Below are 27,308 nucleotides of genomic sequence, written 5' to 3' on the forward strand. Positions count from 1 at the left end.
GCGACGGGCGGAGCCGGAGCCGCCGAGGGGCCTTGCGCCGTCACTGCGCCGAGTCGTTTGTTGCTGTTTGTTTCCCCCAGAGGGTCCCGGAGGGGGACGGCGAAGCCTCGCTCCTTCCCCGCCTCAGAGATGCCGCTCTTCACCAGCAACCCCTTCGACCAGGATGTGGGTGAGTGTCCGGCTGGCTCAGGCAGAGTCCTTCCCTCCAGGCCCCACCCGGTGCGTCTCCCCTTTCCCTTCCAGTCAGCCCGTTCATCGGGGGGTAGAGAGTGGCTGCCTCTCCCCCCCCCCTCCTTGGGCTCCCTTTCCTCCCTCCACGAACACACGCCCGGGACGGGAATGTGCCTTTGTCCCGTCGCTCCTATTTCCATATGTCCGCCTGGACGGCACTGGGGGTGGGGTGGGTGGCTTTTTTCCCTTTGTCGTCTTGGATGAGCTTATAGCCTTTATAAAAACAAGCTGCTCTGAGAACTCTTTCCCTTTTTACTTTCAGTTTTTTTGTGTATTAACTGATAGACAAAAAATGACAAGCTTATTAACAAACCGTTCCTGATGCCATTTATGTTTGCAGTTTCAATAGGATACTTGCGATCTCTCATCTTTTCCTCCATGTCTGTTGTTCCTTGTCTATCCTTATCCAGCGGCCTTTCTCTTAGGGTTGCTTCAGAATTCCTGTCTGGAAGGTGGTACCATGAAGTGAACATACAGTTTTGATGAATGGTTTCTGTCTATAACAGGTTGCCGTGCTTTTATTGTAAACTGATTTTATGGGCTTAAAGGTGGTATACCTATTTATTTTTATAATCTCTGCATTTTGTGTGGAACTATAATTTATTTAGAGTATTGATTATAGCACAGTTTGGAGCTGCCAGCCATTCATTGACTCCCAACTGTGATTTTTTTAAAAAAAAATTAATACGTAGCAAAAAGGTATGTCTACGAACATGTGAGTGCTCTTGTAAGGACTGTGATATACTTAGTCACACACTGCTTGGTTTCCTCAAGATTGTCTTTTTTCCCTATGGCAATCTGTTAGAATCTTCTTTTAGCTCAATGGGAGCTAATGTAAAAGATTAGAGCCATTATTAAGTACTATGAGTGTGGTTAGTGATATTTAGATTCTGGAAGGAACTATATTGGGTGTGAGGGGGCTTAGGGTGTTGTATTCTGCTGAGAACAGGCTATAGCAGGAAAGTTTTTTTTGTTAGGTATAAGTTGGACTTTGTTCTGCCCATTACTGACTGTCTTCAGTGCTTATGTACAGAGAGTCATCAGTGATTCATACAAACAATTGGATGTTTGTCACCTGTTAATGTATTAACTATTTGGATAGAAACCATAGCAAAGTATTAATGTAAAATAGCTATTGTGTAAAATAACCAGGTATGAAGACATCCAGGGAAAACAGTTCCTTCAGAAAGAGCTGTAGTGAAGAAATTAGAAAATAAGTATTTTGTTTTGTCAGACTGATGTGTGTAGTTCAGTAGTCTGTCCCTGGGGGCCTGTTCTGATGTTTTCCCACTAAGATTTCCTTGCAAGAAGATTGGGAGTAAGACTCAGACTCCTACAAGGCTGTCCTATCCCTTCTATCTCTTTCCCCCAAAAAAGATTACTCTGCCAGTGTCTTCTTGGGGCCCTTTCAAATAACTGGGATTTCTAGGTTCAAGTGTTTTCCCTTCTGTAAAGGGAAGCCCATGGACAGGTGCCAGTCTCAAAATCTGGATGGGTAGGCTTGATGGAATAAAGGCAAAGCAGGTCCTAGACAAATGCTCTTGGGCAGCTGAGAAGCAGGGTATGTCATTGTTCATTGGAGGAACAAACATTACTTGATGACATTCTAATGTGCCTTTTCTTGTGTCTGCCGAGTGTAATTGGAAGCCTTAAATGAAACTCTAAATGTTCCTGGTCAAACTGGGCTATAGTTTTTCCAGGTAGAATCTGCTGGGGGAGAAAAGGAAGGAAAGCTGAAGATAAGGTGATAGATAAATGTAGCTTGAATGTTGGAATAAAAGGGAGAGGATAATGGGGCTTTCAGGGAAGAGAGAGAGGAAATAACGGGGAGGGGAAATGAGATGCCCCATGCAAGTCCTTATGTGTTCCCTGCTTATAGTTCTCTAAACTGGAAGTCTTCAACATAATTGTGACACCATGCCTACCCCTTAAGATGCTGAATTATAATGAAGCTGATGATTAATAACAGCAATAATTTGGAGTTAATATTAGTAGTGTGACATTATATAATAGTATAAATTAATATATTTTCTTACTAAGAGTACCAATATGTAAACAATATAGCAGTATGTAACACATTCCATTTTTGCTTCTTTTGTTGTTCCATTCTATTTTGGAGTCTGTCAAGCATTTCAGGTTCTATGGTAGCAGCAGCTGTGCTCTGTGACATTACTCTTGGGTCCCTAATTGTTCCTTATGTCTATCTTTATGTATAACATTTACTTCAGCAAATATTTATTTTGTTACAAGTAACAAGCCATGCTAGCACTTGACTTATTGCCACTAATTTATACGTTAATGTACTGCTGATGCCCTAGGCAAAACAGGGTGATGGTGGCGGTCTCCTAGGTGAATTGTACTGGACTCAGAGCATGCTTAAAAGTCCTAATTCACAGCAGAATCATTGTATTGAAGATTACTTTTGTCTGGAAACTCTTCAGAATATCTGAGGGGTGGTGGTGGTGGTGGTGGTGGTGGTGGTGGTGGTGGAGAGTGCCCTAAAGTCATAGCTGACTTATGACAACCCCCTGGTGGGGTTTTCATGGCAAGAAACTAACAGAGGTGGTTTGCCATAGCCTGCTTGTGCAACCCTGGACTTCGTTGGAGGTCTCCCATACAATTACTAACCAAGGCCGACCCTACTTAGCTTCTGAGAACTGACAAGATTTTACTTGCTTCATTTATACCCTGTCTTCCCAATGGAAACTCAAAGCAGCTTGTTTTATTTTCCTCGCCTTAATTTTATTCTCACAACAACCCTGTGAGATATGTTAGGCTGAGAGTGTGTGACTGGCCCAAGGTGAACCAGAAAGCTTCCATTGCACAGTGGGGATTCCAACCTGGGTCTCTCAGATCCTGGTCCAACACTCTTAACCACTACACCACACTGACTCTTGCCTAGTATCTCTGATAAAGAGTCGAGAAGCAGCATAAGGTGCCTTATATTATTAGCGCTTTATAGTACAAGTATATTGTGTGTGAAATACCGTGCTGAAATTAAGTAAAGATTTGGCACGCTTGTGAAAAATTATTTAGATGAGAGAATATGTGCAGCCGTTCTATTACTGTTGTGCTGATTTGCTGTTACTCTTGTAGAGCAGCATGTCCAGTGCTATCTGATCTGCCTTGCAAGCTTTGAACACTGATGAGAATAGGGAAACTCTCTTTATTCCCCCACAAATATTGTTGTTTCAGCATTACTCCAGGACGTGTATCAAAAATCCACACTATGGGGCCATGTATAGAGCAGAGATGGGATTTTTCTACAAAGTATGGGGAAATATCCAAAAATGCGGGGGGGGGGGGGAGAGAACTTTTAAAAACCCCTAAAAACTTAACGGGAGGATTATTCTTGGCTGGCATTTTGAGGAATTCTTAGCAATACCATAAAATGGCAGTGGCCACAGGAAAGGAAAGAGGAGACGTCGCCAAGCCAGACTGGCAGGCAAGTAAGAAAGGAGGCCGTGTGGACGAGCAAGACAGCTAAGAATGGAGGAGCAGGGAGGGAGTGACACACTGCTGCTTGGGTGGTGAGCAAGCCAGGCAGGTGGTTGGGAAGAGGTGGTGTTGGCAAGTGGGCAGGCAACTTTGCAATGGTAGCGGCAGTGAGGGAGGAGGTAGAGTGAGTGAGCAAGTGAGGCGGTGGTGGTAGATGTGCGGGGGAAGGAGGAACAGGAGGAGGAGGTAAAGAGAAAGTCAGGGCCTAGAAAGCAGATGTACTAGGAACTGGGGACCAGCAGAGGGTGGCTTGTTCTCTCTAATAACAAACTTCATGTCTAAAAGCCTGTTGCTAAGATAGTGAAAATAATTCACCCACAGACAAAGCAGGTTTTTCTTATGCAGAAAATATTTTTTAACTTTCAAAAACATATATACCCAGCCACATTAGGACTAAGCATGTTTGTTGCTTTAAAGGTTGAGTACAATTAAGAATTGCAGGGGGTGAAACCTACAGCAAGAACTAATCCTTACAAAATATTTAATTTCCTCTGTAAATGGATATTCAGCAAGCAAATCTTCAATGCTGATTTTGTTACATGGAAATCCTGCTGGTTTTTAGTATGTCTTTAGGCCGGCATAGTTTTAACTGCCAAACAACAATTTTCTCATCATTTGTCTTCAAGTTTAAATGTCCACATTTTGAGATGGTTTTGTTTCTAATGAGGTGTTTTTCTTTTCGTTTTTGACACCTTTTTGTTACCTTCCAGTTTCTTCAGTAGCTTAAGAAAACATCTTTACTGAGATGTCATTGATATGAAACTGTGTGCTAATATAATTGTTTAAATATTAGAATCATAGGGTTGAAAGGGGCCTCACAGACCATCCAGTCCAGTCCAATGCAGGAACAGCCTAAAGCATCCCTGACAAGTATTTGTCCAGCCGCTCCTTGAAGATTGCCAATGAGGAGGAACCTACCACATCCCTAGGCAGCCAATTCCACTACTGAATTACTCTCTACGTGAAGAAGTTTTTCCTTATGTCCAGCTGGTACCTTCCCTCATGTAGTTTAAACCCATTATTGTGAGTCCTATCCTCTGATGCCAACAGGAACAGTTCCCTTCCTCTAAGTGACAGCCTTTTACATACTTAAAGAGAGCAATTATGTCTGCTCTTCTCCAAAGTGAACTTTTCCGGGTCCCTCAGTCTTTCCTCATTGGGCTTGGTCTCCCCTGATCAGCTGGTTGCCCCTGCTCCAGTTTGTCCACATCCTTTTTGAAATGAGGCCTCCAGAACTTCACACAGTACTCCAGGTGGGGCCTGACCAAAACAGTATATAGTGGGAAGATGACATTCTGTGAATTGGATGTTATGCCTTTATTAATACACCCCAAGATTGCATTCACCTTTTTTTTTGCTGACTACTCATATTTCCCCTGTCAACCTGTATCCCAAGATCTTGTTCATACACACTGCTACCCAGAAGTATAGCCCTCATCCAGTATGCATGCTTTGCATTTTTGTTGTCTACATCGAGAACCTGTCATTTATCCATGTTAAATCACATCTTATTCAAATCTGCCCACTTTTCCAGTGTGTTCAGGTCTTGTTGAATTCTATCCCTGTCTTCAAGGGTGTTTGCTGCTCCTCCCAGGTTGGTGTCATCGGCAGATTTAATGAGTAATCCCTCCACACCCTCATCCAGATCATTTATAAATATTTTGAAAAGCACTGGGCCCAGGACCGAGCCCTGTGGCACTGCACTGGAAATCTCCCTCCAACCAGATGTGATGCCATTGACAACTACTCTTTGGGTGCAGTTATCCAGCCACTTCCCTATCCATCTAAACATCCTAGAGTCCGGTCCACAGTCCACCAGTTTACCCATCAGAACGTCATGAAGAACATTGTCAAAATCTTTACTGAAATTCAGATAAACAACATTGACCGTATTCCCACAATCCAGTAAGCCTGACACTTGATAATAGAAGGAGATGAGGTTGGTCTGGCAGGACCTGTTGGGGACAAATCTATGCTGATGTACCCGTATCACCATGTTGTCCGTCAGATGCTTTTAATATCTGATTGAGTATCTTCCTTCGGACAGAGGTCAGGCTGACTGGCCTGTACGTCTCAAGATGGTCATTTTCCCCTTTCTTGAAGATTGGGATGGCATTTTCCCTCCGCCAGTCTTCCGGCACATCACCTGTCCTCCAAGAGGCCTGGATATTAGTACCTCCCCATTCAGTCCTGAATTTCAGGACTGAGGGGGGAGGTACTTGGTTCAGTGTTATCAACTCTCTCTGTTACTGCACCTGACAGTAGAGCCTTTGAACCCCAAGTTTTCTCACAAGCCGGAAACCTCCTCAGTTTCCCTTGTTAGATAAACTTAGGAAATGGAACACAGGAGGCTTGTAGCAGTTAACCACACAGGTAAGTATGTGGGGTAACTGCGCTCTATTTTTATTGAGCCTGGGCTCAAACAAATTCAGTTTGCCCAAATCAAAATGTAGGGGAAATTTTCTACAGAACAGCCTTTCTTTGCCCAAAATAACCATTGCATGGCAGAATGCCATGTCAGTTATGTGAGGGAAATTGAGAAGCTCAACATCACCATTAGATCTTAAATTGCCAACTTCTGCTTTTTCATATAATTAAGCATGGTTATAACAGGCTGGTGTCTCCCCCCCCCCCCAAATTTTGAGATTTGATAAAGCAGCATGTTACTGTTCTGCGAGTGTGAAGATGTCTATTGCAGAGAATTTGGTATGACATGCATATAATAAAGTAGATTGCTGTTGCTGGCCTGCATCAGTGGCTGCAGTAGAAAGTGTTGACTTGAGCTGATGTGCAAATCTCTTGAGTAATGAGACCCTGCTGTTAAACATAGTCACCTGCCTTAAAACTGGAAGTTTGTTTGTCACTTTGTTTCACCCTGCTTTTTGACACAACTTTCTGTTAAGCCTGCATAGGTGAGGTCTGAAAATGCTTTAATGTGCCTAATTAAAAGTAGACTATATCTGTTAAAATCTGAGTGCATTGGTTTCTGTGCTGTTTAAATAGTGGTTTTTTTAAAAAACAAAACAGAACTGTGTATTAATGTTTGTTTTTGTTTGTTTAAGAGAAAGCAACCAGTGAGATGAATACTGCAGAAGACTGGGGACTGATCTTAGATATTTGTGATAAAGTTGGACAGTCACGAACCGGGTACGTGTAAATGTATGATTTTATTTTGAAGGGGGAAAAGTAGAATTATCCTTGCAAGTTTGTTTTGTAGAAATTCAGTATCGAAGTACACAGGGCAGTTACAGAGGAGGACTAGAAAAGTTAACACCAAGTAGCATACATAGTATCCATTTTGTTAGAGATACTTGAAATCTGAAGTGCACTTGAGATACTCTTATGTTTAATGTAGAATCTTCCATTGTTGAATATTGCAATAGGCATTTAATATTGTATTCTGTTTTTACTACAGATTTCATGTACTATATTTTTTAAATGTTATAGATAAGACACTTCAGTCTTTACTTCTATTAGAAGTGTAACTTGATACTATTTAAATTTTCTTGTCTTCTGGGATATAGAGCTGTGCATTTGCGGCTGTGTTCTGTTGTAGTTTATGGAAGTTATGGAGAAAGCTAATCCAAATTACCTTGCAACAACAGAACAGGCTAGCTGAAATTTCTCAATCATTACTATAGATACAGGTGGTATTTTAATACAGTTTTATGTCATAAGTTTTCATAGTGATTTTTTGTAGCTTGATTACTAAAGTAGATTAAAATATAAAGGAGTCTATGAATAAGTCCTCTTAAAATTATTCAGTTAGGTATTTTGTTAGTGTAGTTCAGCACATCAGTCAACATTTTTATAGAGTGTGCTCAAGATTCAACTACTTTTGTATCAGCCCAGTAGCTCAAACTGTAATATTCAAACTGATTAATTCAGATTGGTTAAAAAATTCTTTAATTTACACAGTTCTGGTTACAAAACACTAGTTTTGTACTATTGTAATAACTATAGGCTTGTATCATTTAATTGATGAATTTTCAGTCAAAGAACAATATACAGTATATTAGAACAATACAGACTAGTAATATGAGAAATTTGTTGATGTAAATTCTAGCCTTTCCAGTGTTAATAGATAATGATAATACTTTAAAATATTTCAGTTCTCTTGGAAGTGCTTCTTTACATTTTTATTGGACGTTCTTACATTTATTAACTCAAGTATAATGTAAGGAAAATCTCTTGTTCCAAACAGCATTCCTTCCACTTATTTTTATAGAAAACTTAATAGTAATTTCTCCTTCAAACAAGGCAAGTTCACAGTTTTTTGTATAGTGTAAAATGACTGTGCTGTGTGGCAGCAGTTTCTATAATTAGTAGTGCTAAGTATGATGTGGAGGTTTGTAAAACATAGACACAACCAAATATAGATTACCTAAAGCTGCAGTGTAACTTAAACTAGAGATCCCTTCAGTTGCTGGATATCAGTGCTTTGGGTAAAAGTGAAATCAAAGATACAGTAGATTTTTAAAAAGGAGTTTCTTAAAAATAGCAATATAAATGCTAACTGTGGGTATTTTGTCATTTAGTAGTATGCGAAAACAGTGAAAATCCTCACTGGCATGACTGCATGCTCCATATACTACCCCTTTACATATTTTAATGTAACAGTTATGTTTAGCTGCTTTTCTGAACTTAAGGGAACACAGTAGCTATTTGTTACATCTATAAAATGTCCCTTGGTGATAATGTGTCACAACCTGTGCTACAGGAATGTCATCAACAATATCTGTACCATTTAAGCTGTAAGTATTTCCTTGCATCCTTTTTAAAATGCTGAAACTTACATGGTCTGAAATGGCTGAAATGTTGGCATCCAACCCTGCTCTCTGAACTTCTTATTTGTCCTCCTGTTTTATGTTCTTGGTAATACAAAATATTATAAACTTTATTTTTATAGAAGTTGATTCAAGTAATAATAAGTGATGTCATATTTTTTGCCATTTTATAGAGTACAAGTGAAGACCAGTGAGAAACTCTCAGGAAAACTCTCCTCTGGCTTCTGATACATACACACTCCAGCCACCATTCTCTACCCCTGCTTCCTACTGCTGCCCTCCCCTCCCATCTTTCTCCTTCCACAGCCTCCTTCTTTCCCCCACCCTTTCCTCAGTCTGTCCTTTCCACTCTGTCCTCTCCACCAGGTGGAAAGAAGTTGGCAGCAAGAGGAAGAGGGTGTTGAATGCTATGTTGGTGCTCAGTGCCCGCTTCCTTTACCCTTTTCCTTCTTTTCCTCCTGGAAGTACTTCCCACACCAAGACACCCTAGCCCCTCCTTGGTGCTCTGCCTGTCTCTTCCTTGGTATTCTTCCTTCTCACCCATCACTGCTCTGCCCCCCTCCATACTATTCTTTAAGCAGGGATCTACAAATTTTGGTGTGGCTTACTAACCAGCAATTATTTGTGGTTGCCTCTGACCGTCCTTGCTTTCTAAGGAAATACCAACAGTGCCATTCTCCTCGTTCCTCTCTGATGGAGAGAAACAGTGCCTCCACACACACACACCCCTCCACAGGTCTCTGTGGAGAGTTTTCCCTCCATACTAGAACTTTTGTAAAGGCATCAGTAGGCTGTGAATGTGGTACTTGCCAGAGGGGAAGGAAGTATGCATACTGGGGAAGTAGGCAAGTAGATTTATGGAGTAATTACTGAGAAACGAATTACTGTGTGTACAATGTGTGTACAATTACTGTGTGTACAATTTAAATGATAATCTTAAATATTAGATTGTGAAAGAAGATTTTGTCACTTATTCAATAATGGTTACAGAGTTGTTATTAATTTTCTTTTTAAAGGCAATTCTTTTCCTTCTAATGAGCATTGTGGTTTGTGCTAGGGTATTTTAAAAACTATTCATCTTATTTATTTAGGCCTAAGGACTGTCTTCGGGCTATTATGAAGAGAGTGAATCACAAGGATCCTCATGTTGCTATGCAAGCATTGACAGTAGGTGGTTTTTCAAAAGGTCTTAACATTCTAGATTGTATTATCGAATATTTCATTTTCTTTTTTTTTCTTTTTAGCTTCTCGGAGCATGCGTTTCAAACTGTGGTAAAATATTTCATTTAGAAGTATGTTCAAGAGAGTTTGCTAGTGAAGTTAGCAACGTATTAAATAAGGTAATGTATTTAAAATTCTTTTAAAATTCGGTAATACTGGTTTAAATGAAGCATGAAGAAAGAACCATAAAGAAATTGAGAGATGCTTAAATATGTAGTATGCAAGTGTGGATAAAATGATTGTAAAAGTTGACTTGAGAGATAAGGATACCAATCAGGTTTGAAGAAAGAAAAAATGATGTGGGTAGAATGTTCTTCCTTCCCTTTCTTAACTCCTGACCTAGGCTTTTATTGCCTTCAGAAAATACATGGGCTTTAGTGACTTTCCAGAGGAAAGGAGGGCCCAGCTGTGAGCGCAATTCTCTTTCCTGCCTCTCAGCTTTTGAATATTGAGTCTAGATGGCATTTGTAATTCTTAATTTTCATGAAAGCATGTAGGGGAAGAAGCCAATGTTTCTGGTACATGAAATCTAACCTGATTTAGAACCTTTAATATTAAATTTCAGTTGTGTCCAGAAATACAACACATAGGAAGCCTTTTCCAAAAACTGATTTGAATTTGGCTCTCACAAGGCCATGCTTTGGTTGTGTCTGTAAAAATTTTCTGTAAAAAAATTCTGATCATCTTAAGGTGGGGGTGGGAGCATTTGGTTCTGGGAATTTGGTATAAATTAACGTAAACTATGTATGTGTTTCCTGAAAGCTGGAAGCTGAAAATAATACTTTATCCTTGTTTCAGGGTCATCCAAAAGTTTGTGAAAAATTAAAAGCCCTCATGGTGGAATGGACAGATGAATTCAAAAATGACCCTCAACTTAGTCTGATATCTGCTATGATAAAAAATCTGAAGGAGCAAGGTGTTACGTTTCCAGTTATTGGTTCACAGGTAACAAGCTAATATGGCAAAAGCTGTACATAAGCTGGGAACAATGTAATATCCCAAAGTCTTTCATATTGCTAGTTCCCTACTCTGCAGTTTAAATACAGTCATTGTTCATTCTTTCTTGTAGCAGACCCTTGAGAAATGAACAGATAGCTTCAGTGTGCCCAGTAAAGCTTTTGTTCTCTCCCTCCTCCTGCACCATCCAACAGCAGCTCCTTCATTTTGAGTATTCTTGTGGTACCCCAAAACTAAGGAATTGTATGCCAAAGCAGGGAGTGCTGGATTTGATTTATGTAGATGATGATCTGAATGTTTCATAAATCTCACTAATGCAATGTATAGGTGCTGTATGTGGCCTCTCAGATGTTCAGAATGTCAGCCCACCAATGTTTCTGTTCTTCTTTACTCATGAGAGTATCTTAAAAGTAATACAACTAAAGTACTTCCAATCTGTTCAGTTTCCAGTTTCATGTGGTAGTGTCAGTGGCCTGAGTTGCAATGACTCCAATCCAGAAATCTACCAATGATCTACAATGCCAACGAGGAGTCCCAGTTCCCAAACTTTTTTGGTTATTTTGTTCATTTCAGTGCCAAGTACAACCTATATGTAAAAGAATTTGTTTCTGCTTTAAAGATAATGGTAAAGATGTGGTGTTCATATTACATTGTCTTGGATGTAGAAGGACCCTTTCGATCAAGCTGGGTTGGGCTTGATAATATCTGGTCTTTTGGCCACTTTCTGCTGAACTATGATGATTTCTCACACTGAATAAAATTTCTTACAAGTGATATGCCACTACAGAAACAAATGTGCATGTTTTAACCTGGAGGAACTTTAACTGAGAGGTTCAACAGAAGGATGTCTAGATTAATCGTTGTATAACAGGGCTTTGTATCACCTGAGGACATTGAACCTCTGGCATAGGTGGAATTTATTGAGAGCTGATTTTTCAATAGTCTGCTTTTGGAAATTTCATTTACTATTTGAAATCTCTTAAGTCCTGCACTTAAAACTTAATGTATGACAGCAAAATAGATGTGACTATTGTTATTTTTGTTTCAACTATCATTAATAAACTAGCTATCTACAAAATGTTCAAAGAATTTTCAAGCAAATCCTGTATTATCACTTGCACCAAAAATTTCTCATCACTGCTTCTAATGCAGTTTCTTTGTTGTCATCACATACGCACAACAGGTCACTTCAAAAAGCCATTGTTCATTTGCATTACATCTGAATTAGTATTAGAGCCAGTTTTGAATTAGTTAGAATTAGAACCAGTTTGGTGTAGCAGTTAAGAGCGGTGGGTCTGTAATCCGAAGAGCCGGGTTTGATTCCCCACACCTCTGCTTGATGCCAGCTGGGTGACCTTGGGTCAGTCACAGCTTCTAGGAGCTCTCAGCCCCACCCACCTCACAGGGTGTTTTGTTGTGGGGATAATAGTAACATACTTTGTAAACCACTCTTAGTGGGTGTTAAGTTGTTCTGAAGGGCGATATAGAAATTGAACGCTATGCCATTGGATACTGTCTTCTGATGTAAATATTTGCTTACTAGCAAGTTTTCATACCGCTAAACATGCCACAAAAGTTAGTTTTGCGTTGTTTCAGACAGATTTAATCTCTGTGTTCAGCGTTATGCTTGTTTAATAGTTTTTCTGCTATCATTCTGTATTGTATCTGTTTCCTTGAATGTCCTGTATAGTGTTCATTATTGTACTTTGCTCAATGGATGTCCTAGCTGTTGATTATATATATTGTTACTCACACTGTTGTAATCTGCCTTGGATCTCAATGAGGAATAGATAGATAAAAATAGATAAAATAAACAAAATATAGTCAAACTATAAAAACTGACAGCATATAAAACTAGCAGCTCTTAAAATCCATGAAAACCAGGGTTAAAACAATGATTCAACTTAACAGTTTTCTGGAATAAGTCTTCAGATGGTGCTGGAAGACTTGTAGAAGGAGGTGTAAATAGAGTGAGAGGGGAGCTACATAGCAGAGGAATTGCTGCTAAGAAGGCCTCCATGTGTATTTCCATTGTAAACTGCGTTCTAGATCTTTGTGTGAGCTGACATGCTGAGATCTAAAAATCCATACAAAAGTGCAGTGGCTGTGACTTTTTTGTTTGTAACAGCATGCATTACAGTATAATGCTTATAAAGATGAATCCAGATAGGTAGCTTTCTAACCGGCTTGTTTCTTATTTAATGGTTTGCACTGAATTTTGTATTAACTTCCTTTATATGTCCTTTGACTAGGCTGCAGAACAAGCAAAGGCAAGCCCAGCTCTGGTAGCCAAAGATCCTGGAATAGTTGCAAACAAAAAAGAGGAAGAAGATCTCGCTAAAGGTAGGTTGTTAGCCAAAGTACTTAAATGATAAAGGCTCACAACTTGAACTTGTCGAATTCTGTAATTAAAAAAAATCTGATTCTGCAATTGGATTAGATCACATAGATTTGGACACCTGTTAAACAGGTTTTTATGCTTTGTACAGGTTGTTTTGGTACTTTTTTAAAGCTGCTTGTATAAGAAAATGGAAAGAGAGGACCGTGGGAGCGAAACACGTCACAGTTGAAAGATCTGTTCTCCTAGTTACACTTGTTGAGCAGGACTTTACTTTCTTCACCCCAAGCAGTATTTCTCTGCCCCCCCCCCACACACACACATGGTTGTAGACACCATGAGATAAACAGTTGCTGAAATGTACACATTTTAAGAGGAGTGATTTCATGTAGAGGACTGGTGTTCAGAATGATTGGCAGAGAAGCATTTGTGTGCACCTAAATTAGGGGTCTAGATGGTGGGCACTGTAGTTTTGTGTAGTGGTTAGTTTGAGACAAGGATCTGGGAACCCAGGTGTGAATCCCCATTCTGCCATGGAAGCTTGCAGGATGATCTCGAGCCAGCCACACTCTCAGAGAAACTTACCTCACAGGGTTGTTGTGAGGATAAAATTGGTATGAGAATGATGCAAGACACTTTGTATCCCCATTGGGGTTAAAGGCAGGGTATAAATGAAGTAAATAATAAATCAGTAGATTAAGAACAGAGAGAGAATAGCACAGTCCAGTTAGTCATGTTTATAGTGAATGAATCCTCATCCCACATCAGCTCTTTGTCACTCTATTTTCTGTCTTTAGCAAAAAGTTGCAGCCTATCTTCATGATTCCCTCTGCAATTGTACTTATTAAACTTCACTTTAAAAACTAGAAGCTTCTCCAGCTGTTCTTAGAGCAGCTGAAATTCAGAAAGGCAAAACCTTTTACATTTTATTTTCAAAACTGAATTGTGTTCTCTTTGGCAGCTATTGAATTGTCGTTGAAAGAACAAAGACAACAGCAACCTCCACTTTCTGGTCTTTATCCAAGCACCTCAAGTCTCCTGACAAATCATAAACATGAAGGCCGGAAAGTTCGTGCTATTTATGACTTTGAAGCTGCTGAAGATAATGAACTAACGTTTAAAGCAGGAGAACTTATCACTGTACTTGATGACAGGTAACTGTTGCAAAGGAGGACTTTGACGAAAGCAGATAAAATGCTGATGCTGCAGTTCTGTGCCCAGGTTATATAGTTGTTAGTTGCATTTGCTACAGCGAGATTTCTATACTGTGCAAAGTTACAGCTTAAACCTCATAGTGCTGCTTGTCTTTGTCACTTTTATTTCACTTTGAGTTGATCAGAATTCAGTTCCATATTAAGATTCACTTTAACAGTGGAATTGTATGCTTCTATTCTCCTTTTGGAACCTTGATACTTCTGTTGGAAGAAAACTGAGAACTTGCAAATTCTTTTAAAAGTATATATATTTAATACATAGTTTTTTCTTTTTTGTTGAGGGGCTGGAAAGCAGTTTTAGGATGAGTGCATTGAAGCATCATTGATCTGTTCCCTAATTATACTTGGACTCTGAGCTTAATTTGCAGACTCTGTCTGCTGCCATTTTCCACCGTTGGATGACGACCTTTTTTTGGTTTGCTTGGCATTCCTAGTGATCCCCGTTTTTATCTTTTGTATCTATTTTAAATTCTGCTTTTAAATTGCTTTAGTGATTTCTGTGTCGGTTTTAATGGCTTTTAAGGTGATATTTTAATTTGTATGTTTAAAATTTGTTAGGGCGTTGGTGGTCCTGTGAAGGCAGAATGGCAAGATAAAAATCTTGTTCATAGATAAAAATAAAAATGTTCTTAAAAATATTTGGGGGCCACAATCCAAAAATCTCTACTTATCATACCCAAGGATTTTTGCATTTCCAATGGACTTCTTTCAAACAGTTGTCCATTGTATTGTTTTTGAAAAACGTTTTATGTTTCTAAAGGTCTGTTTCTAAAGGGGAAGGAATTTTTTCTTTGAAGATCCTGAACCCCTGCTGGGATCACAAAGCTAAGATGTTCTGTTATCTGGGTTGTGAACCTGCAATTAACTTTCTACTCTGAATGTGTCCTCTGATGTCTAACTCTGAATATCTTAAAGAAACTGTAGAAATTCAGAGGATATACTTGTCTGAGGTACCTGCTCGAATGATTGTGAATACTGTTAACATCGATCCTTTGTGATGGATACTAGAAGTTGAATTTGCTTGAGATTTTTAGCATTTTAGTCTTTCACGTCTTAACCAGAACCACACAGTTGTGTAGTAGTTCTACTGTTTTCTTATCTATAGTGATCCAAATTGGTGGAAAGGTGAAACTCATCAAGGGATTGGATTATTTCCTTCTAATTTTGTAACTGCTGATCTTACTGCTGAACCAGAAATGAGTGAGTAATATAATATTCATGTAGAAAAAAATACACTGGCTTATGTTGCAGCAAAGCAAAAACCATCTAGCCCAGGACACCTGATCTTGGTGTTATGGTTTTGCATCTGGCTTTACGTCTATAAGTCACTTTCAGGGTGGATTTGATTTAAATAGAATTGATTTAAATCATGGTTTAAATCACGATTTAAATCACTAGTCAGTAAGACTAGATTTAAATCATAGTTTTCTACATAAAGACTCATTCTTTTCTACATAAAAACTCGTCATACTTAGCTTCTTGTGCAGATCTATTCTACTTCCAACAATCTTCTATTCATTGAAATTTTTGAAACTTAGCACTTAAGAGGTAAGGGGTTGGTTCTGTGTTCAAAGATTTGCAAAGGAACAATGGGACTAAGGTCTTTCTCAACTGTGTATGTTTATTTTACAACCTTTTTGCTGTGAAGAAGAAACGTGTGATCTCTGCAGACACAAATTCACAGTTTTGAGAACTGTAAAACTAAGCATCTGTGATAATATCTTCTAGACAGAAAAATTGCCCAATAATCTTACAGAAACCTCTGAAAGAGAATGACATTGTGAATGGATTAAAGGAATTTGTTTAACAAAAAATTTAAACATTGCATAAATATACAACTTCATGCCACATAATTAAAAACCAATTCTTATTTCATGATGATAACCTTTGGGCTATAATGTCTCTTAAATAGAAAACTATCTTTAGATATATTTTTCCTCAAAAACATTTTATTAAAAAAATCCAATTTAAATTTTAAAAATCTGATTTTTTTTTGATTAAAAAAAAAGATTATTGATTTTTATTCACCCTGGTCACTTTGCAAACAGATGTAATGGTTATTTCTTTTAAGTTATTGATCTAGTTAATGTTTGAAGGATCTTTCTTCAGTTGAAGTGGGTGATGTGAAAGAACCTAATTCAGTTGGAGGGTAAAGAGATTCCTGTGAGAGCAAATGAAAAGGCATCAAAGCAAGAATGAAATTGTGATCTCACTAGGAGAAAAATGAACTATGTTATAGTGGAAGGCAAATTCTGTATGTGTATCCTGTACCAATGCTATACATATAAAGGGGGAAGTAGGATGTTTAATAAGCAGTACTGCACCTCTTGGATTATATTATAGGTAAGATTTAGGGCAAGTGTTGCGTTTACATCCTGATCCTCTTGCTGTAGGAAAAAGTAACAAATAATGGAAATCCAGCTCTTCTTTGAATGTGTAGAAATCTCTTTGATCCCATTTTCTCCCTTGCACAGTTATGTATCAGAGTTAATATAGGGTATCTGTACTTCATCCATTCACATCTTCCTGCAGTGTGAGTTGTGGGGGAGTAGCAAGTACAGTCCTGAAGTGGTACTGCTAGACCCAGAAATGCTTAGTACGTAGTCAAGGACTGCTAGAGCAAAGCAGGATCCATCTGCTTTCTCAGAACCATCCTGTTTTCAACCCTGGCCAAGCAGATGCTTATCAGAAGAACAGAAGAAAGGTGTTAACAGCCCACCCCCTAGTAATTCTGTGAGCCCTTTTAAAACACTTGTAAGCCAACATCACATGAAGTAGCAGCATTATACTTGCTAGACCTGCTGATTTCATTACTATTGTTTTCAAACTTGCTAGATGGGTAATAACTAGATGCTCAGAAGCATTTAAAATACACAGTCGGCAGCTGCTTTGCCCTTCTATTTTCCTCAGATGCAGATGCATTTTATTTAAAACCTGTCTTATTCAGAGTTGTCAGACTGAACAAAGACTTGTTACAGGCATCTTTTGAATGTTTCAATAAATTTCCAAAGTAGTTCCTAAAAATGTTTTAAAACTAAGCCAAGTTTTAATTAATGAAATGCTTTTGTCATTTTATCCCCTATATTTATTGTAATAATAAGCTCAATAAATGTTTGAATAAAAGATAAGCTGGGCTAGTAGACTGTATTGGATGAAAAATATGACTGGCTAAGCACATGAAGATGACAACTCCTTAATTTTAATTTTACTTTCCTCCTCTACTTTATGCCTATTATTAAATACATATTGAGTTAATATGAATGGAATGAACTGCTGAAATGGAAGTTTTAAACACTCATACATAAATTGCTAGATTAACTCTTCAAATTTTGGGGAAGATTCCAACTCTGAACAGGTAATTAGATAATTCATTGGAGACGAAATGCTTAGGTTAAACATACCTTATAGTATTTTTATTATAAAGTGTTATCTTGCTGTTTAGTGTTTCCTAAACATATTTTTACAGTGAAAACGGAGAAGAAAACGGTACAATTTAGTGATGAAGTTCAAGTTGAAACTATTGAACCGGAGCCTGAACCTGTTTATATTGATGAAGTACGTACAAAGTCTCAGACATCCTCTAGCTCCTTAAAACCTTCTAGTTTGCACACTGGAGATACTCTTATGAACTGTTGCAAATACTAAGGAGGTGTAGCTTTAAAACAGTGCTTTCTCAGAAACTTGCTAGATTTTAGAAAACATGTTTTGAGTTCTTGCTTCACAGATATAAAACTGAAATTGGAAGCCATTAGTTCTTTTAATGTAGCCTTTTCCTTAAGCAACAATCTCCTTCATTGAACCCAACCTGTATGTCTTGTTTGAGAGATGCTCCTTAAAATAAAAAAGTCTCTCTTAAGAAGACAGTGAACAAGGATACTTCTTTTGCTGTTTTCACATTGTTCATCCTCTTGAAGCACTGTTTCAGATTAATTCAGATCGGCACTGATGTTTCTAGACTTTAGTTTCATTTTTTATAACATTCTAGTAGGCTGGATTTTAGTATGCTCAACTACCTGCTTTGTGGCATATGTAATTTTAAAGGAATAAATTTTCAGGATATTACTTAATACATGAATTTAATATTTCTTAAGAGGGCATGTGACTATGTATTTGTAATATTTTTATGAAATTTTCTTTAACAATCTGTTCTGCTTTAATTGAACCATGCTATTATACACATCAGATTATTCTGCAGCTCTTTTTATGTATTTATAATTTTGATTATTCATTCTGTGATTTATAAATATTGTCTGCTGAACCACTAGGTGGTAGAGGTGCTAGTATAACCAGTGTTAGAGAAGAGCATACAACTTTAAAGACTGGAGAACAGCAAAAGCTTACACAATGATTGGAAACATTTGCAGTTATTTTTGTGTACCTTGTAAATGAAAATTTACTATTTTTGTCAGATAATACATCTGCCTTTCTTGGAAAGGAAAGTACTTCTGTTGTTGCATGTTAATAAGAGCAGCAATGTTTAATCAATTTAAAATGTGTCTCCAGATAATCAGACCATAGGTTTTTATAAAGGTTGTTTTTAACCACTGTTTCACAGGTAGTAATTTTCTAAGATGATGCTTGTTGCTTTCTCCTTCAAAAATTTTTATACCCCTAAGCAATTTTATGCAGATTTGTTTGGTTTTTAATTAATCAGGTCATTAAAATTTCAGCCACTATTAGTGACTTTTCATTTACTGTATATGACAATCTGGTTGTAAATTATACACTGGTATTGTCAGATCTACTATACTAGTTACATTAATGATGGCGGTGCTCTTACCATAGAGCAATACATATTCTGCATATGGGATAAGATTTTTATTGGGATTGTAATATGATAGCTGTGGCTAGAATCCAAAAACAATATAACTAGTTCTGCCTGCCCAACAGGGCTTTGGTTTTATTTCTTAAACAATTCTGGCAAGCCACACTTGAAGCAAAAGGGATGTTTAAAAGTCAGCTTCAGATGGATTGTGTACCGTGTAAAGATAAACCACCACTGAGCATGCTCATGGCATTTGGCACTCCTGGAGTAATTCCCAACATGCACAACAAATTCCTCATAGCCTGGGATCCTAATAAAGAGTGTCTGTCATTCTAGGACAAAATGGACCAGCTGTTGCAGATGCTTCAGAGTGCTGATCCAACTGATGATCAGCCAGATCTCCCAGAGCTGATCCATCTTGAAGGTAAACTTCCAAATGTCTTCTCGTTCACTATTCTCCAATAGCTGCAAGTAGAGAGCAGGGGAGCAGTCCCAAAAGCCCCATCACTGAAGTCTGTAACAGTCTTCTCTCAAAATCCACAATCAAACTTTGCTTGAAAATCTGTAAATATTTAGTCTCTTTTTATTGAATTGCTTTTCTTAAATTTTAAAAATAATCTTCATAACTTGCAATGCTAGCTTTTATTGTAGAAATAGTTGAAATTAACAGTAGTTAATCTAAATTTTTATTTCTAGCAATGTGCCATCAAATGGGACCCCTCATTGATGAAAAGCTGGAAGACATAGATAGGTAAGGGTTAGACATTCATAGGGAAAGGTCTGATGTCTTAAATTATTTATGATTGGCGTGCACAAACACTTTAAAAAGAGAATTCATGGACATATTATCAGAGCTGTTGGTTGTTATTATTAATCATAATATCTTATGGAACTCTTTCCGACGACTGATCAGACAGTTGACTGTTCTGCACATGTAAATCTGTGGATATCTTATATACTAATAGCCAAGTGGCCTTGGTCTCTGGATATTTAAATCTGGAGTTTGGAGCTATGAACGGACGAAACAGATCTTCCTATACACCCGAATAATGCCCCAGCTTTGCAGAAAAGTCTAAAAAAAAATACCTGGGGTCATTTTAAAAAGCACCCAAAATGATAAAAGGATTGCATGTAGAGTTCATCAGAGGCCCTCAGTGGCTTTTGCTAGGCAACCATAACAGTTCAGCTAGTATTCTAGGCTTGGTTTCTGTCAATAAAAGGCAGAGGCAGGGGACAGAATCTTTTCCAGGGTTATTTTAGCCTTTGACAACTTGATACCACATGACTTGCATGACTCACCTCGGCCATTGCATGACTCACCCAAGTCCCCATTGTGGAGAAAGTTGGTATATTAATGAAGTAAATTAATAAATGTAGATGAAGAGGGGGGCAGATGATAGATAAGTTGTTTAGTAAAATAAAAAAAGAGTCCAGTAGCACCTTTAAGACTAACCAACTTTACTGTAGCATAAGCTTTCGAGAATCACAGTTCTCTTCGTCAGATGCATGGAGGGTAAGAAGAAACTGGTCAGATATAGAGGGGGAGGGGGAGGGGGAGTAGACAGTAGCTTCTGATAATGAAATCAGTTACTTCTGATCAATGTTCCCTCTAAGCTTTGCAGTGTTGTGAGCTAAAAATCTACTTTGTGAGCCGAAACAACAACTTTCATTAAAGTTTTGTGTGCACTTCCTTTTAAAAAAAAATTACAATTTAACAATAAAAGCCATTAGGTGAAAGGGCCACAAAAATCAGAGTATACTTCTGTATAAAAATGGATATGTCCATGCTGATTACAAAGGGATAGTTTTTTAGTCTGTTGCTGGAAAATAAAGCAGACATGCAATGGCACCTTAAAGACTAGCGTGTTTATTTCAAGATGAGCTTTTGTGTGTCAGTGCTTACTTCTCCAGCCTCCTTCTGCGCCAAGGCCAAGTTAAATGACACCTTCACCATGGTGGTGGCTGAGGCGCTACTTCCTCTCCTCCACTCTCTGGGGCTGAGGGGATCCTAGCGATTTCAGGCTGCACAGGTCAGGCCAGACCCGATCACTCAGCTCTGCTCTGTTCCCCAGCTAGAGAGCCAGCAGTGGCTGGAGGCGCTCTCTGGCACCACCCTGGGGGCCAAACCAGCCACAGTCAGGAAGGGAGGAGAGAAGTGGGATGAGGCTCCATCCCTGCTCCATCCCTATAGGGCCCACCTGCTGATGCTGGCTGAGTGGGAGGGTGGGGCTGCCTGAGAGTTAGTATCTGTGAGCTACATCTGAGAAGCTGTGAGCAGAGGAGTCAGAATCTGTGAGCGATTGCTCACGTGCTCACATTAGCGGGAACACTGCTTCTGATAATGAGATAACCATTCATAGTCCCTATTCAATCCAAGCCTGACTGAGTCAAATTTACGTAGGAATTCCAATTTAGCAGCTTCCTGTTGGATTCTGTTTTTGAAAGGTTTCCGTTGAACTCCAATGACCTTTAAGTCCTTGATGGAATGTCCTGATAGATTGAAGTGTTCTCCCACTGGTTTCTGGATGTTGCCATTTTTAATGTCAGATTTATGTCCATTTATTCTTTTGTGCAGAGGTTGGCTGGTTTGTCCACTGTACAGAGCAGATAGATGTTGTTGGCACATGAGGGCATATATCATGTTGGAGGATGAGCAGCTGTAAGAGCCAGAGATAGTGTAGTTGACGCCATTGGTTCCTGTAATTGTATTTTCTGGGTCGATATGAGGGCAGATCTGGCATCTGGGTCTGTTTCAGGGTCTGGTCCCTGTGCTGGTGACTCTGCTAGCTGATTCATGGTTGTAGGTGAGAAGTCGTTTAAGGTTGGGGGGCTGTCTGTAGGCAAGGAGGGGTCTTCCACCCAGGGCTTGTGAGAGTGAGGCATCATTTTCCAGGATGGGTTGTAGGTCACTGATGATACAGTGGATGGGTTTGAGCTGGGAACTGTAGGTGACAACCAGTGGTGTTCTGTTGTTAGTTCCTTTAGGTTTGTCCTGGAGCAGGCTGTTTCTGGGTACTAGTCTGGCCCTGTCGATTTGTTTCCTCACTTCATTAGGTGGGTACTGTAGCCCCAAAAATGCTTGTTGTAAATCTCTTAGTGGGAGTCCCGATCAAGAGCACTGGAGCAGATATGATTGTAATGTAAGGCTTGGCTGTAGACAGACAATCAACTGAGTGGTATGTTTAGGGTGGTAGCTGGAGGCATGTAGATAACAAGTATTGGTCGGTGGGTTTCTGGAATAAGGTGGTATTTATATGACCAGTTTCTTCTTACCCTCCATGCATCTGACGAAGAGAACTGTGATTCTTGAAAGCTTATGCTACAGTAAAGTTGGTTAGTCTTAAAGGTGCTACTGGACGCTTTTCTATTTTACTAGTTCAGACTAACACGGCTAACTCCTCTGGAAGTTAGTGGATTTGACGGAGATAAGGACATAGGGGAAAGTGAACATACGGAGGCTGCCAGGAGGAGGGAAGGAAAAGGGAAAACTGTGGGGAAGAGAAGGGAAAAGTGAAATACCACCTACAGTCCTTGCAGTTTCCCCACCACATATCTCAGCCTGGCTCAACCAGCACCATACTATCATGCCATGAGGAGAGGCCACCAGGGGGAGAAGGGAAAACTGAAGAAAGGGGGCAGGTGAGTGGGAAGCAAGGAAAACGGGGAAAGGCTATGGGGGGGGGCGCAGAAGGAAAAAAGGGAATGATAGTATAGGGGAAAATGAAATGTTCTCCACAAATCCTTGCAAGTCCTCTACTTGTCTAGTAGTAACTTCTCAAAAGGAGTACAATTTTTTAAAAGGTCATTAAATTTTGCCATATGATAAAATGATGTTTTTATGTCCTTCCTAGCAGCTGCTGGGATGTCTAGTAATTCAAAATAGATTCCAGAGCCCTTTTAGCAGTGTAAATTTCCCAGGCTTGGTTGCCTGGCATAAAATGCAAAGTGTCTCTCTACAGCACTTTGTATTCTGTAAGTGCTTGAAAAATAGGATGGCAGGTCTCTGACAGTTCTTGTCAGGCAGTGACCTCCCCTTTCTCCCCCTCCTAGAACATTTTTACTTGATTTTTACCCTTCCTTCATTTGCAGGAAACTTTTTTTTGTTATGAAAGTATTTTCTATGATTCAGAGAGCCAGCAGATGAAAATTGTATACTTGCATTAATTGGAAGGATATTTATTTACATCAAAATGTTTAATTCAGGAAACATTCAGAACTCTCAGAGCTCAATGTCAAAGTGATGGAGGCACTCTCATTATATACCAAGTTAATGAATGAGGATCCAATGTATTCTATGTATTCAAAACTACAAAATCAACAGTATTATATGGCACAGTCGGGTGTTTCTGGTTCTCAGGTATGTATTTTGGATATTTTAGAGGTCTGTGATACATATTGTGCTGATACATTTTATTGGTAAAGTCTTACAGTCTCTCTACACATTATGAAATGCCTAGGGATGCTCAGGTGAACCTCATTTCATATGTTCCCCCTCCAACTTTCCGTGTACTCGCTAGCACAGTCACACTTCAGCTTGCTCCATGTGAATACATTCCGGTGTTCTATATCAGCTCCTCCTCAACTGCTAAAACTATCCCAGTTCCCTCCACATCCCTTCATTGAAATGCAGATCTTGACACTTTCTCACACCTTAAAGGACTGCAAATTGGCAAGTCAAATTGTTTTTGTTCTTGCAGCAAAAACAGAACTGAATTGGTGCTTTGCCCTCCAGAATCACTTGCAGATGGAGTCACACAAAGGGAGCACCTGTGAAAGCAGCATTTGCATGCTCAGAGCAAGAACAGCCTACATGTGAATTGAGGACTGTACATACAACCCTGTGCTTGAGCCTCCTTAGGTACTTAGTAATGGATAGAGAGACTCTCAGTAAGGCATGTTTTTGTGCAGTAGTGACTGACAACTCCTGGCCCGTAAGCAGAATACTGTAGTACTCATAGACTACAATCCCTTTGAACACTAATTTCCAAAGTCTTTTCTGTTTCACTTACTTCACACTGTTCTGTTGTTACTGTTTCTTTATTCAGGGATGCAGAGTTTATTGGGGAGGACAGTTATATTCCCAAGTGGTAGCGTGGACATCCTAATTAGATTGTACTGTTATTACACGCTAAGAAGTGTTACAAAGTATCAGTCAACCTGTCTTCTAATAGTGCTTACTTACTGAATTTAGAAAGCCCTAGATGTTTTCAAGTAATGCTGTTTCCATGGATAAATGTGGAATAAAGTAATGAACTTACCAGTTGACAAGGAAATTGAGTATTTCTCTGTTTATCTCTGTCTTTTGGATGTTGTTTTTAGGTCTATCCAGGACAACCTCAGAGTAATGCATATCTGGTGGCAGGGAATGCACAAATGGGTCATGTTCAAGGCTATAGTCTTCCTTCAGAACAACTTCCATCTCTCAATCAAGGCACAGTTCCTCCACCGGCAAGCTCAGGATTACCTAGCCAGCCCGTTCAGACATCTTACACAAAGTAATTGTGGAAATTAAAATAACTGAAATTTGATCTTGACTCAATACATTTGACATATTCATTTTCATAGCAACTGCAATATGCTCCTCTTATAGAATGCAAGGCTTGGCAGTTGTATGACCTCCAATTTGAACTGTTACTTGAGCTTGAGTGCATAGTATGAGAAGCATTTTATGGCATATCTAAGACTTCTTTGTAAATGGTGTCATTAAATATGAGCTTTCTCAGAGGGGCCAGCCCAATAAGACCTTGGCAGCAAGGACATCTGTGGCTTTTATGTTTTGATTTTTTTGTTTGTATTGTAGTTGCTTTATCTTTTGGTAGGTGCTCTGAGCATGGTTTTTCATAGAAAGGCAGTATAAAAATGATCTAATTTAAAAAAAAAACATTTCTAGAGAAGAGTTTGTCACATATGGTTGCATGTGGCTAGATCACAAGTTCCCACATGTTGAAAAACCCTAGAAAAGCATTGCACATTAAAGAGGTGTCACCTTGAATCTACTGCCATCATAGAAATATGCATGATGTTCCTTCGGTGAAGTAGCTGAAAGCATTGTGCTGCTGCCAAGAACATGTAGTAGTTGTGGTACTAAAATCAGCTGGTGGATCTTGTTGTGTGGTTGGACAAACCTTCTGATAAGCCCATCCAGGTTTTCTCTTAAATAGATGGCATTTCATACTTGAAAAAGAAAAGGTGGGTGGCAGAAAAGAGAAGCAGTGGCAGCACAGAAAATGCAGAGAAGCAGAAACCATAAAGATCTTTGAGAACTAGTTTATTGAGGGTGGAAACACTGAATCTTTTTGATGAGCAACAAAACTGGTTTTCCTACAGGAATGGCTTAAGAAGTCTTACATGCTGCAGTATCTGCTTTGTTGTCTCAGAAAAGTCAGTTGACTTTGATCCTTCTTCCACTCACAGAAGAGATGATCCAGTTGCCTCCCACTTGCTGCAGCTCCCCCTTTCACATCCCATAGCATTGCTGATGTTCCTTTGCCTCGCCAGAGCGGTTTAGGGGAAGGATTGTGGGAGGAGGCAGTGAACGCCTGGTTGTATAAGCAGAGTTCTGTTCATATTGCTGCCATCCATTTGAATCTTATCACCCTGGGCTATATTTGTATAGTTTTGTGTTTTGAGGCTTTCTCTATCCGTAAATTTGAAAACATGGGTTTGTCTCTCCCCCCCCTCCCCCGCACCCCCCATGGGAGATTCTGATCCATTTTCTCTTAACTCTTCTTATACATTTTTGTCTACGTTTTCAGTTTATACATTTTTCTTTTCCATTTTACTTCTAGCACGATGGTCGGTTCTGTTCCAGGAAGCACATATTCTAGCCAAGCTTCAGTATACAGCCCACCGCCAGTGGCTGCCGCTGATGCTGCTGCTTACCAGAATTCCGGAACTATGTCCCAGGTGCCAAACTATAACTTAGTCTCCTCAGCCCTGCCTCAACCACCAGGCAGCCAACCACCACCATCACAGCAACAGCCTCCATCATCACAACAAACTAATTATTCTCAGAAGGCACTACTATAGGATATAGGACTTTGGATTCCTAATCTGCTCTAAACTCTGCTGAAGGCAGTTTACAATGTTATAAGTTTATTCCTTTAATATCTTAAACATGGGTTATCCTCAGCTTAATAGGAATCTTTCTTGGTGAACAAGTTTAATGATTCTATTTGCACTGACTTTTTAGAATTTTTTTTTAAATTTGCAAAGGAATTAAACTACTTAGGGCATTTAATTCCTTTTAAAATGCCTAAACATTGGTACAAGGTTATTTATGTCAGCTGAAACTGGCTAGTTTGTGAAGACTCAACTTGGCAAACTGTTGTGGCATATATGTTATGTACATATAGTGTGTTTGTGTTAGTGGCTGTTTTGAATTACTATGGTGATCATGTGAATATATAACAGTGTTAAGTAATTTCATTATTGTTTTATTAATCATGAACAGATGGACCATGTTCGTGGATTTTATAAGGATGTCTGTTCAAAGTGTAGGCAAGGGTTCTAACCTGCGTATCATAAATACACTTACAGGCTATGGATATGCTCATGAAACTGAACTGCCTAGTTTTCATTGATTACATTGAATGCAATTGCGTCCTGCCTTCTGTAGCCTTTGGTGCTACTAGATGACGTTATCTACCAAAGTAAGGGGTCTAGAACTTCAAACGCTCTGCATTCAAAGAAAATTCTGTTTTTATGAATAATGGTGATTTTCAAAATAACTTGCAAGCTGCTAAACAAATGGGACCATGAAGCACATCTGATCCGTTCATTTTATTGTTTAAATAATGTAACTGACATTTCCATGCTTTTTTTTTTTGTTTTGGTGTGTGTGTCACCTGAATGCTGAACTGTATGCTGTGTAGATCGGTGGAGATCACACCAAAGACATGCGACACTTTGGCTGTGAGTGAATAGCATTTTTAAACTGGAACAAAAAATAAGAGTTACACTACATGTATTAAAGTTTTGTTGTTAAGGACTGGCCATAATTGTCAGATTGGCTGTGTGTTTTTCATTAAATATCTTGTGGCCTTCTTATTTGGCTCTATGTACTCCCACATATGGCTTCTGTACCTGTGCAGAACATAGGGAACCTTCCAGAGCTCTTACTAGGGAAGTTGTATCTTGTGCCTTTCCCCTTGAGAATGAATTCTGATGAACATTGCATATCTTGGTTTCTGGTTAAATCCCTAGTATACCCAGTAAACTAGTACCTCTAGTAAACACATGAATTTAGATGGTTTCTGGTTGTCCCTAGTATACCCAGTCACAGGACCTCTGGTAGA

General features: G+C 39.1%; 1 protein-coding gene across 1 annotated transcript; it reads left to right on the forward strand.

Moving 5' to 3' along the window:
- Positions 1 to 27,058, forward strand: STAM (signal transducing adaptor molecule). The gene is made up of 14 exons (XM_054992134.1): positions 1 to 169; positions 6,792 to 6,876; positions 9,608 to 9,683; positions 9,761 to 9,856; positions 10,536 to 10,682; positions 12,947 to 13,037; positions 13,994 to 14,186; positions 15,352 to 15,446; positions 17,713 to 17,801; positions 19,348 to 19,435; positions 19,708 to 19,762; positions 23,215 to 23,368; positions 24,331 to 24,506; positions 25,800 to 27,058. Exons 1-14 carry the CDS (start codon positions 130 to 132, stop codon positions 26,038 to 26,040), a joined length of 1,626 nt encoding a protein of 541 aa, XP_054848109.1. The 5' UTR covers positions 1 to 129; the 3' UTR covers positions 26,041 to 27,058.
- Positions 27,059 to 27,308: the final 250 nt, after the last annotated feature.

Source organism: Eublepharis macularius, chromosome 11 (genome assembly GCF_028583425.1).
Source record: "Eublepharis macularius isolate TG4126 chromosome 11, MPM_Emac_v1.0, whole genome shotgun sequence".
NCBI lineage: Eukaryota > Metazoa > Chordata > Lepidosauria > Squamata > Eublepharidae > Eublepharis > Eublepharis macularius.